Here is a 13,274-nt window from a genome sequence, read left to right on the forward strand (position 1 = left end):
TTGACTGACCCTGCTAGGCCTTGACTAACCTTTCTAGGCCTTGTCTGACCCTGCTAGGCCTTGACTGACCTTTCTAGGTCTTGACTGACCCTGCTAGGTCTTGACTGACCCTGCTAGGCTTTGACTAACCTTTCTAGGCCTTGTCTGACCCTGCTAGGTCTTGACTGACCCTGCTAGGCCTCGACTTACCTCTACTTGGTTGGTTCTTAGACAACTGACCTGTTTTAAATCTCATCAATAAAAAATATATGTAATGTAAATAAACAGGGAGTTTGTTCCCCTTTGCTACAGTAACAGTCCCAGCTCAGGATTTGGTTGCATTCAGCCTAACAAGATCATCTGTGAGGTCAGGTGCTGATGTTGGATGAGTTGTCTTACCCCTCCAACTAATCCCAAAGGGATTGGACAACACTCCATTACTCCAGAGAACCCCACAGCTCTCTTCTCTGCTTGGTTTTGGGCACAGTAACCTTAGGCTGACCTCTTGGCAATGTTTTTTATGGAGATTATACAAGCAATGGGTGCACAAAGTAGTTACTTACTCAACTTACTCATTAGAAGGGGTGTCTAGATACTTTTGGACAGTGTGATAGTGCTGGACTGTACTAATTAGGTCATTGCTTGACTGAAGCAACATCACTCAGACTTGAGTATTGTTTAAGCCAGTCTAATCATGTTTGTTTTTGTATGTAATCATAGCATTCCCACAACACCCCAACACACCATAAGGGTCATAGATTAGAGCAATGTCGCCACCTGGTGGGCAGGAGAGACATTACCAGAGTAGCTTCACTGAAGAGATAAATGACTCTCAGGTCTGTGAATTCCCACAGATTGGAGGTCAGATTAAATGCAATTAGCTACTTTTTTACGTTGCTGACACAGATGTGCAAATGCACACACGCGTATCTTGTCTAGTCACTGTAGAGAAGTACTGCCAATAGAATAGGATGCCTCTGAAGCAGATAAACACTGATGAACCTATTGGCACCATGCTGCCTAATGCCAGGTGTGGGATAGTAGAGGGGTATAAAGCCCCCCAGCATTGAGGAGCTGTGGAGCAGTGGAAGAACTGTGTTCTCTGGAATGATGGTGGTGGAGCTTCATCCAGTACCTTTGGGATGAGTATGTGGAGTTGGGGATGATGAGGTGAGATGGGGTGTTGATCATCCATCCAAAATCCTGACCTCATTAACAAGCTCTTGTCGCTGAATGCATTCAATCAAATCCTCACCGCAATGTTCCTCTGCAAAATCTGGTAGAAAGTCTTCTTCTCTGAGACAGTTACTTCAACAAAAGCAGAATTAACTCTTTTAATACCCTATAATGATTTCATAGCAGGCGTCCCTAACTACTCTGTATAGTGTAAGGTAATTTGTGTCTTCTATATACCTTTTCTATATCTCTCTCTCTCTCTCTCTCTCTCTCTCCATGACGGACTCTCCAGGTCCCTTTCCTGTCCTCCTCTCTTTTGCTGCTCCTGAGTTCAGCCCTGTTAGGAAATATTAATAATAGGGGAGGTGAGCCTGTGCCTGTAAGAGGCAAACAATAACACTAATCAACATATTAAGGACAAACAGGGTCATTTACTGAGACTTCAGTTAAACACGACCCTCTTCTCTATTGTAAGAAGCTAAAAACAGATTATTTTGAGAATCAGTTTGATGGAGAATCGAACACAGGAATTAATAAGGAACTGCTTAAAGCCCAACTGCACCTGTTTTGTCGCTAAAGTGTGACTCAGCAGCTGATGAATCAATAAAGCTGAAACAGAAATGAGTCATCAGAATGCTTTTCCTGATGTTATTGGAGCATTTGTACCATTAATATGCCAGACCCGCTCTAATGCCAACATGAAGCTCAACGTGACCACAAACCCTCCGCCCACCTCAACACACTGCCAAAGCAAACTCCTACACACATCAGAGTGTTCGGAGGATGGCAGCAGGCCCTGGAGGAGCCGCAAACAAACAAAAAAAAAGCCCTCCACCTGTTATTTGTTCTATAAAAACGAGGAGCACAAACTGTCTGAAGGCATGTCCCCTCCAACCAAAGCTCTGGAGCTTTGGCATTTTATACACTAGATTCACAGGAGATACTGAATTATTCACAGTGCATACTAAAGAATTCATAGTATTTACTGAATAAAACACAGTGTAATTTACAGTAACTGAATCATTTAAAGTAATTACTACATAATTAATATGAAATAATTAATAGGCAATACTAAATATTTATAAGTAATCACTGAATAATTAGTACTGATTTCAAAGCAGTTACTGAAAAATTCAGACAGAACATTTCAATTAGATACTGAATAATAAATTGTAGATACTTAGTAATGCATAGTAGTTCATCATAAAATAATACCTAATCATTCATAGTAGATACTGAATCATTCATATTAGTCACGGAATGATTCATAGTAGATACTGAATAATTGAAAGGTACTGAATAATTAATAGCAGATACTGAATGATTTATAGTAGATACTGAGTAATTAAAAGTAATTCATGAGTAATTAAAAGTGGATGCTGAATTATTCATAGTAGATACTGAGTAATTAAAAGTAATTCATGAATAATATTGAAAAATATATAATTGTTACTGATCATTTAAAGTAATTTCTGAATAATTCATACTAAATATTTCATAGTAGGTACTGAATTATGTATAGTAATTATAAATTAACACTAAATAATACATAGCGGATACTGAACAGTTCATAGTACATAATTGGAAAATGTAAAGTTTTTACTAAATAATTAATAAAATTTACTGAATAATTCATAATAGGTACTGAACACTTTGTAGTCGATACTGAATACTTAAGTACTAATTACTAATATCCTTAATACTAAGTAATTCATAGTGGACACTGAATAAGTCATTGTACTGAACATTGCTAATTAATACCACTGATTACATTTTTAATAGTAGATACTGAATAATAAGTCAGATTTCACTAATTACTGTTTGTCAAAACCCCTGGACAAAACCTTGTAATAAAGCCCATATCTGAACTCTGAACTACTAGAGTACCAACTCAACACCAGTGCTGGGTTCTGCAGAGTGTTTCACAGTTGTAAAGTACCGTATACACAGTAAACCTATAGTAAAAGTATCTTCTGAGGAGAACTCAACGCTATGTGTCAGCAACACACAGGGTTGTATACATGAGAATACATTCATCTGATTAAACTCGAGTTTATTGTCAGCATATATAAACACAGAGTGCAGTATACCGAAATGCCTCAGGGTTGTTAACAGAATAGCTTTTAGTGGAACAGGCTTGCTCCGAAATATTGTGATGGTTCTAGATGTTCAGTGTTACCTTAACCCCATGCAAATAAACCTATAAATAATAAACCATGGAGGTTCTAGACCATAGTGTAGACACTAGAACATTGCACTGTTAAGAGTTTTAGAATAAATCAAGTCATTCGTAACGTTAGGACTGAACGGCAGGTCTGAGTGAAGGGAAAATTGTACCACATGTTCCTTTCGTAGTACTTGCAGGTAAACCAAGGCATCAGGGAGGGTCTCTGAGCTTTGAGTGATTGGTGGAAGGGGAGATGGAACATGATATTAGTGGTTATCATTATTTTGCCCCGCCCACCGGTGCATGGTGCCATTGCCAAAGAATCTGAAGATGTTTTTGAGGTGGCAAAATCTTCTGAAATGTCCAGATTCATATTTGATTGATATTTTAAATTATCTGATATAATAAACTGTACTTAGAACTTACAGGAACAAAAAAGCTCATAAAGGTCAGTTTAGATTTCAGGCTGACTTTAAAGCATTTGGCACAGGTGTGCACTGATTGTACGGCTCACATTAAAAGACAACTGAAGATTTACGACAGACTCGTAGATCTGTGTCTAATAAACAGTATTTAAATACACCAGTCAGCCATAACAATAACACCGCCTGCCTGATCTGATATTGAGTAGGTCCCCCTTGTGCCGCCACAACAGATCTGGCCAGTCAAGGCATGGACTCCACAAGATGTCTGAAGGTGTCCTGTGGTATCTGGAACACCAAGGTTAACTTCAGCAGCAGATCCAGGTGTGAGGTGGGACTTCCATGGATCACATCATTGCGCCTTAGGTGCCCATGACCCAAGGCTGTACATCCGAGGAGCACTTTTGGAAGGTACTGACCACTGCCTACACAGGTCTTCGAGCTCCACCTCGCCTCCTGTCATTTTTTAAAAACCTAAACATGGTTCATTTGTGAGCTTCATAAAGAGCCTTATTTGAACCGATGTGTGCGGCACCCTTACCAGTTAGCAGCCAAGACAAGGCTTCTAATGCAAACTCTCCATTCCACCTTAACTAGTGCAGCAGTTGATGTGTACATTTAAGGTGGAATGAAAAGTTTGAGTAAGAGGACACTTCAGCCTTGTTTTGGCTGCTGGTAACATCTCCGCACTGACCAGTTCAAATGAAGCCAGAGGGTGCTCTGCTACAGCAAAACCAAGGGTCAAGCGTTTTGGGCCTTAAAAGCTGAAACCCAGCCAATTTAATCTGTTTGGATCAGTCCCTGATTCTGAGTCGTGTTAATGTCATGGCTGATTGGTTGGTGTATATGCACATTCACTTGCCAAAGCTATCTAAGATATGTAATTTGAGGTATTTATGTAAATTCCTGTGTCTCTCAGCTTGTCAACATTTGCATGTGTACATCATTAGGGGGCAGTCAAAGCATGGTTTGAATTTACGGCAGTGGTGTAAAAGTGAATTACACTCCCCGACTGTAGGGGGAGCCCTGGAACAAAACATACTGCTGCTTTAAGGCACGTGCGCTGGGAAAGACACCAGAAAAACCCTGTAAATATCAAATATAGAAAAATACAGACTCATTTACGGACCTAAAAAGCTTAATTTCATAACTACAGCATTTCTGCTACCACAGAAACCTTTCTGCGTCCACACTGAAGTCCGAGCTCTGCGCTGAATTTATTCTACTCAGATATTCATCTATTCATCTATTATTCTATCAATAATTACATCCACAATTTGGTATTTCAGCTCTCTTCCCTTTGGCAATAACTGCGCTGATGTAATCCTTTGATTTCATTCATGAGGAGATGAATGATGCACACATTTGAAGCAGTGAGTCAGTTCAGCGCAGCAATGTTATCAGTGTGAACGCACTTCTGTTGGGAGCTGTTTTAGCTGTTCTCTAGTTGAACATACAGAGAACAGCCGAGACCTGGCCTCGTCTGCTCCCTCTGTCAGAGTGGCAGACCGTCAGCAGGGCTGCATGTCGGGACTCTGCTTGTTTTTCCGGTGCGGCGCCGTTAGCATCAGCAGCTTGTCCATCCGCATCAGCTCTTTACCCAGTTCCGTACACATCCGGCTGCCAAACGTCTGGTTGGTGGTGTTGGGGAGCGTGTCGGAGTACAGAGGCACGTAGGTGGGGAGAGGGGGCTCTGTCCTGGGACGACCCTGAAAAAGACAGATTAAGAGTGAGTGGGGTTGAGTTTCCTTAGTTTTCAGTTTCTCTCTCCTACACCTCCAGAGTACACTCCGGAAAAACAGCACCACACCCTCACTGGGGAGGAGGCCTCGAGGGTGCCTCTTCTGTACCTTCAGCTTTTATATTTTTATCTTAAACCACAGGTGCTTTTTAAATATCCTGATTTAATATTTTCACCGTTTGGCACACCTCTAGCGGGAACACCCACTGTCACTATAACGAATATACCATAATCAGTGAATTTTTGAAAGCTGCTTTTCTTTTTTTTAGGTTTTATATTTTAATATGCAGACAGTTGGGCTTTCTTAATTTATGACACACTGTCAGATAATAAGGTTGGTTGTGCTCAAGTAGAATTTAACAGTCTGTTATTTTAAACTAGGCACTAGGGGATGTAACAATACATCCCCTAGTACATACATTTGTACTGAACCATCACAGGGATATCGGGGGGGGTTCAAGGTTCTGTGAATGCAGATGCATAGAGAAACAGCAGTATGTGCTATTAGGGTAAATACGGTAATTTCACAAGCACACATTCTTTAAGAATTTTCTTTTGGACTGTACTCATACCGAACCATAAGGTCCAAACGGCGGTGCGAACCGAACAGGACCGTGACTTTTGGATACTGCTACACCCCTACTACAGATTTAAGGCCTTCAATGGGAGGTATTATCATTTTGAAAGTGTTAGCTATACTGTAAATAAATGGGAGCTTACTGATGTTCCCCAAATGGGCTGAATCTACCCTACTGTACAGGTACATTTATGTCCCTCAAGGTATAAATAAGATAAGACATAGTCCTTAAAACTATTCAATCTGTCCCACTGTCCCACAATTACCCAGGCACTCCAATCAATTAAACATGACTAATTACTAAGCACTCTTTGGATTGAAACCAGTAGTTGGTGAGAGTTGTTTAAGCACGGCTGCTGTTTAAAATACGTTCAGGAAACGTATTGATGATCACAAATATGATAAAGCAGTCACACTGCCCACCTCTAGTTCGCCCATCCATAGCTTGAGGCAGACGATTATCTAAATGAAAGTGTTAAACACTTAAACCTGCCTTCTGTGCTTAGTAGACAGGAGTGATGACGATAGTAATAAGCTCGTTTCAAAGCATAGTCGAATAGTTTTGCAAGGTGTGACGTTTCTTACCAGCTGGTCGAAGTCTTTCAGAAAGCTCCAGTTCTTCTCCCTGCAAAGAAACATTAAGGTATTAAGAATGAGAATGACAACTGACAGCCAAATACAGGAGGGCAATATAGCAATAAATACTGTATATATTAATATTCAATAAATTACATACAAATATAATGATGTTTCACCAGTTAGAACATAACTTAAACTGTTACCAATAACTACCATTATTATTATTATTATTATTATTATCATCATCATCATTACCCAACTCTACTAATAAGCCTGAGCAGTGCTGCCTTAGATCTGAGCGTGTTCTGGTGTACAGTAACCCATACGTAAATAATCCGGACTTTGTCCTCCAAGTTAGCGACGGAAAGTTTGATTCATTTGATTCATGAATCGACTCTTTATAAGTGTCGGTTCAATGAATCGAACATCAAAATAAACCATGAATTTTTAGCCTTAACGACGATTAAACACACAGAAAACAAACCTGACTATTCTTAGACGTAATGTTCTTCGAAAAGAGTCACTCGATAACTTTACTTCAATAAATCGGTTCCATCGATTCGTTGAAAAGAATCTGTTCAAATGAACCGAACTCTTGGTCGCTAATGTAAAGCACACCGCGGAGAGGGCACCCGGTCAACCGCAAATCTTTCCGTATCAGATAACGGCGAAACAAAAGCTCACTTTAAATGATTATCAGTCTGACACGGGAGAAAGTCGGCGGCTAAAACGGTGTCTTTGACCGGTTTCATCAACATGAAGCCTGGCGCCAAGTTATGGTTTAACGCTGGTTACCATTCCTTCACTCCGGTTCGCTCGGTCAGCACGAACTCGCGCCAAACCTGGTCCTGCTTGACCGGGTCTCGGGTGTCGATGTCTCGCTCCGGCGGCTCGCCGGTGCTTCTGGTCCTGCCCTGCGAGGGTCTCACCACGGACACGGAGGACTGGGAGGCGAGGGCGACGCTCGGTCGCTCCGGCAAACGATAACCTGCCGAAGTGGCTCGCCTGACGTTCACTTTCCTGTCCATCTTCAACTCACAGCCTTCAGTGAATAACTACAATTATATTTTAGTAATATAATAAAATATTAAATACACATAAAATCACTTTTCTCTCTGTTTTAATGAGTAAAATCTCTTAAACTGTCACAGCCTCAGTATTCGCATGTTAGCTAGCTAGGTAGCTAGCTTGCTCTCACGCGCGGTTGCTATCACAGCAATCACTACACGCGACCGAGCTTCTTTTTTTTTGTTGTTGGCGTGTTTGTTTCATTTCCACCTGTATTCCGGCACGTCCCGCCTACCTTGCACTGGGATTGGCTAGAAGTGTGCCGCTTTTTGCGTTATGATTGGCTAAACAATCCAAGCGCAGGACTGAGGATGCTGCTAACCAATCAGAGTGAGGGTTTGTCCCGGATACGGGCGGGAAAAAAAATACCGAGCGAGCGTCGGCACGCGGTTGCCGTGGAGACCTGCTCCCTTCTCTTGTTTACTCGGTCGGGCCGTTTCAGAAACACTGGCTTTTGTTAATTTACGAGAAAACGAGACATCCGGGAGGAACAAAGGGTCACTTTACGGGTTAAATGGGGTGATGGGGGTGGGTGGGAGCGGGTTAGACAGCGGGCCTTTCACTGAGGGAAAGATTAGCCAGCTACAACTAACAAATCAGGAGCAATCACTGTCACTCACCGGCTGTAAGAGCTGCTGTAAGTGAATCGTGGGTGAAGGCTGAACGGCTGCACACTTACTCCCTATGTAGTGCGCACTTCATGTAATTTATGAAGTAATGGATTACCCACTGAAATAATGCACTGCAGGAAGACGACTTGGATTTGTTTTGATGTAACTATAAAAGTTTGTAGACACCTTAGAGTAGAGTTTACATTGCTGTGGGGATTTGATTGCATCCAGACTCGAGAGCAGGAGTGCTGATGATTAGTTTAACATGACTCTTTAACATGACTCTAGGGGGGCTGAATACCCCCTTTGACGGCATCTCCAGAGCGTTTTATACCAGTACTGAAGCTGAGCTGGGGTCTTAAACAGTGACTTGATCAGCTAGCAAGACAATGCCCCCCCCCCCCGCACATCAAGTCCAGACCTTCAGTGGGGACGCTCAGTGGGGACGCTCAGTGGGGACGCTCAGCTGGTATTATGGATGCAATCAGCAGATTTCAAAGTCCACTGGCAGCGTGAGAGACTGTATTGTTGGGAGATGTTTGGAGAACCCAACCCGTGTAAGAGGTGTGTGAACTGTATGTCGGCCTGAAAATGTGTCCAAGCGGTGTGAGGTGGCCTTCAAGGCCTGAGGAGGACCTCCACAGCACTGATACTCACTTGATTTTTGGGGTGTTGGTCAGCGATCACCACAGTCCTTCCTGACTGCCAGTGTACTTCAGTCATACATGACTTTCTGTTTTACCCACAGGGTGGAGGTGTTGTCCACGTTTCAGAAGGTTCAACTGTAAGGGAGCTTCGCTGATTACACAGATGGGAAAGTGTGTGTGTGTGTGTGTGTGTGTGTGTGTGTGTGTGTGAAGGAAAGAGACAAAGGATCTTTGTTTTCCGTGTCTGCTGAAAGTGTTGGAGAAGGTAACGAATGAATTTCTTAAAAAGAACAGTGGTTGAGGCTCATCTCTTAGATAACCCGACCAGCTGGTGAAGCTGGAGTGAAGAACATTGATGATCTGGTTCCAGTGGCACCTGTCGAGGGGTAGAAATATTAGGCAGTCCGTTCTTGAAGGGGCAGAACATCTCCAAAACATCAGGCAGGTCTTGTGGGGTGTTCTGTGAGCACTACTTTCTAAAACTGCATTGATGCTTATGGAGACACCACCTCACAACTTACAGGGCTTCATAAAGATCTGCTGCTAACGTGAGTCTGGTGGCCAGATACCACAGGACACCTGCAGAGGTCTTGTGGAGTCCATGCCTTGACGGATTAGAGATGTTTTGGCGACACGGGCGAGTGTGTGTTTGTGTGTGTGTGTGAGGGGGGTGTTGAACAGTGTTGGTGATGGGGCAGCAGTGCTCTGGGGTCAGGTAGGTGGTTTTAATGTTAGGGCAGATTGGTGTGTACTGTGAGAAGGCCTCATGATGACTGCATGAAAACTCTCCTTTCTCCTGTAAAGTTCTTTGGTAAAGTTCTTCACTTCAGCCGGTTCTGCAGTTTCAGGTGTTGCTGCTGAATCATTTGCTGAAACTGCGCGGTCAGATTTGACTGGTGACCACGCTAAATAATTCAGCCCAAATTTTCTGCCCAGTTGGGTCACTGGCTGTCTCGGTTCTCCTGACCGCAGTGCAGCATTACTGAAGAGAGCACCAACGATCGGCCTGATGGGAAACGCAGTTCTGAAAACAGTTGGTGAACAACTGCTCTCTATCTGCTGAGTATGGTACCGAGAAGCACAGGTGCAGTTCTCCTTTGGCTGCAGTGTGCTGAACATGACTGCCACACCAAGCGATACACAGACTGTGTAATGTGTCACTCGACCTGAATAAGCACCCGGAGTAAACACTAGAGCCCAGGACAGAGGACTGCCTCTGAACAGACAAATATTCCAGCAAATTTATTTGTGTTGCTTTCAAAAGGCAGTGGTTTATAATCAATGATCAGAATATTTAACATGATTTTATATATATTGAAATTGCAAGAGACAGGCCCTCTCTAGGGATTCTCACTTTGTGTGACCAAAAGACTACTAAGGTGATCTGATGGTCACTTCATGCGTCTGGAGTATCAGGATTTTATCTTGAAAAGGCCAAAATACATAAAAAGTGTAAACTAATGCACCCAAGACTCCAGATACTAATCCCATCACTCAAACCACTTCAAGACGCATTGGAGCCACGATATTGCAGCGTCAACACATCCGTCACTCCACATCCACCCCTCCCAGTAAAACCCAACCTCCTCCCAGTACAACCAAAACCCCTCACAGTATAACCAAGCTAGGGAGGAACGTCCTACCCATCCAGAGAGATCTTCCTGACTTCTTACCATGAATGGCTGTGGCATATCCGGAGATCCAACCAGTAAACTCTTGATGACTGGTCCAACACTTAGACGACTGTCCCTCCACATCACTTCACAGTTGGAAAAGAGGCGGTGGCTGGTTGCACATGTGTCTGAGGAGACTTCACCCTCCCAGCACCTGGAGCGTTCACATTCACATTCACACCTCTGGGAGTGGGAGGGAACAAACACTGCTGCCTGACTATGGGCTTTACATCGTGGTGTATCTGTGTGTTATTTTAAAAAACACCAGTTAAAAGGCCTCATTTCCACAGTGGAACTTCACCACACTGCGTCCATGTCTCCACCAGCCTCTCACCTCCAATCACCTCCAAGTGAGTAGATTACACGCTACAGTCTGAAGCGTGCTTTAGTTTGACCTATCGATTCAAGCGGCTCTCAAAAACCTCCTGATGCCCCGTTGTCTTTAACCCCGTTTCAGACGTGCTCTACTCACCAAGCCGTCGTTCCACGAGTCTCTCCACACTCTGAAAGCATTTCAGGAAACAATTACAGGCAATTTCATCTGAAGTGGTCTATAGACGTCCAATTCAGCTCGCAGAGAAGATGCATCCCGCCCACACGCACACTCTCATCACCCTCACTCACGTTCTACACATACTGTACAGCTGGACAGTCTGGACACACTGCAGTGAATGTGCTTGGCCTTTTGACCTCTGGACCTTCTAAGGCAAAGACGAACAGTAAAACAGTTTACTACCCTAGAACTACCCTCTACGATCGGCGGTTCTTTAAGGGTTCTTTAGTAGGCTGGCAGCTCCTGGAATACTAATATGAGAATAATGTGATATTTAACTGTTTGATCTTAGTTAGGGTGGATCTTCCCTTCATCTGATTCATCTGATTACTAAATAATATGATATTTATCAGTGAATTTCAGCTTTGCTTGATCTTCCCTTCCACTCATTTCTAAATAATATGATATTTATCAGTGAATTTCAGCTTTGCTTGATCTTCCCTTCCACTCATTTCTAAATAATATGATATTTATCAGTGAATTTCAGCTTTGGTTGATCTTCCCTTCCACTAATTTCTAAATAATATGATATTTATCAGTAAATTTCCGTTTTGGTGGATCTTCCCTTCCTCTAATTTCTAAATAATATGATATTTGACAGTAAATTTCAGCTTTGGTTGATCTTCCCTTCCACTAATTTCTAAATAATATGATATTTGACAGTGAATTTCAGTTTTGGTGGATCTTCCCTTCCTCTAATTTCTAAATAATATGATATTTGACAGTAAATTTCCGTTTTGGTGGATCTTCCCTTCCTCTAATTTCTAAATAATATGATATTTGACAGTGAATTTCAGCTTTGGTGGATCTTCCCTTCCTCTAATTTCTAAATAATATGATATTTGACAGTGAATTTCAGTTTTGGTGGATCTTCCCTTCCTCTAATTTCTAAATAATATGATATTTGACAGTAAATTTCCATTTTGGTGGATCTTCCCTTCCTCTAATTTCTAAATAATATGATATTTGACAGTGAATTTCAGCTTTGCTTGATCTTCCCTTCCTCTAATTTCTAAATAATATGATATTTGACAGGTTGGGTGGGTTTTGGATGGACTTGCCCTCACATAACAGACATTATATGAGTTTTAACTGGGATCTGGGTTCAGTTTGCGGGTGTGTTAGTATCAGTGAGCATGCCTGTTTAGCCTCTGCTCCCTGGCACGCTCAGAAACACTGCAGCGACTCTCCGCTCCCTCTCTGACTGTGAGTCTGTCTGTCAGCCTCTTCACTCAGCCTGACGTCTTAACTTGAGGCGAGCGCCTTCCCCAGTTCCCCGCTCAGCGACTGGCCTGCTGTTCTAATCTGGTCTTTGAAGGCAGCTAATTAACTCGGTAGGCGTGTGTGCCTTTTAGCCACCCGCACCTCCTACACACCAGCAATCCCACACTTTATCTTAGCCAGAAAACTTTCTCCTCTAATACTCCCTGTTAACTATATCCCACGAGTACTGCCTTCCTCTTCGTCTGTGTGTGTGTGTGTGTGTGTGTGTGTGATATATGTTCCTTGAGGTAAAGCGAGAGCGAATATCAAATTAAAAAGCTAATTAAAATGAATGTGAAAAGGCAAAGGCCTGGATGTTCAAGCTGTTACACGATTTTCATGAAGTGTTGAAGTAAGTGGGACAGACGGTCAATTCAGCACCACAGCAAAGACACTAGCAAAATTTATTAGAAACACCTACCTACCTTGGGATTCTACCCACTGGTCACTTTATTAGAAACACCTACCTACCTTGGGATTCTACCCACTGGTCACTTTATTAGAAACACCTACCTACCTTGGGATTCTACCCACTGGTCACTTTATTAGAAACACCTACCTACCTTGGGATTCTACCCACTGGTCACTTTATTAGAAACACCTACCTACCTTGGGATTCTACCCACTGGTCACTTTATTAGAAACACCTACCTTGTACTTCCACTCACCGCCACTTTATTAGAAAACACATACCGTGTTTCCACCCACTAGCCACTTTATTAGAAACACATACCGTGTTTCCACCCACTAGCCACTTTATTAGAAACACATACCGTGTTTCCACCCACTAGCCACTTTATTAGAAACACATACCGTGA

The 13,274-nt window shown here is 42.6% G+C and overlaps 1 protein-coding gene across 2 annotated transcripts; it reads right to left on the reverse strand.

Annotated features, from left to right (window-relative positions):
• Positions 1–3,193: 3,193 nt before the first annotated feature.
• On the reverse strand, positions 3,194–7,864 carry cimip5 (ciliary microtubule inner protein 5). Of its 2 annotated transcripts, XR_011979570.1 has the most exons (4): positions 7,437–7,864; positions 6,648–6,687; positions 3,633–5,453; positions 3,194–3,355 (listed from the first exon to the last, which is right to left on the reverse strand). XR_011979570.1 is itself a non-coding variant. In XM_072676744.1 (3 exons), the coding sequence occupies exons 1-3, from the start codon at positions 7,667–7,669 to the stop codon at positions 5,256–5,258; spliced, it is 471 nt and encodes a 156-aa protein (XP_072532845.1). In that variant the 5' UTR covers positions 7,670–7,864; the 3' UTR covers positions 3,194–5,255. The 2 variants fall into 2 exon arrangements, 1 of the variants encoding a protein (XP_072532845.1); XM_072676744.1 differs by having other exon boundaries at positions 3,194–5,453.
• Between the last annotated feature and the right edge of the window lie 5,410 nt (positions 7,865–13,274).

The sequence above is a fragment of the Salminus brasiliensis genome, chromosome 4 (assembly GCF_030463535.1).
Source record: "Salminus brasiliensis chromosome 4, fSalBra1.hap2, whole genome shotgun sequence".
NCBI lineage: Eukaryota > Metazoa > Chordata > Actinopteri > Characiformes > Bryconidae > Salminus > Salminus brasiliensis.

Bases quoted from the DNA above. Each gene is read 5' to 3' on its own strand.
- cimip5 (XM_072676744.1), bottom strand. From the start codon at position 7,669: ATGGACAGGAAAGTGAACGTCAGGCGAGCCACTTCGGCAGGTTATCGT. The intron at 6,688-7,436 runs GTAACCAGCGTT...GTTTCTTTGCAG, and splicing joins CGAACCGGAGTGAAGGAATG to GGAGAAGAACTGGAGCTTTC. The intron at 5,454-6,647 runs GTAAGAAACGTC...TGTCTTTTTCAG, and splicing joins TGAAAGACTTCGACCAGCTG to GGTCGTCCCAGGACAGAGCC.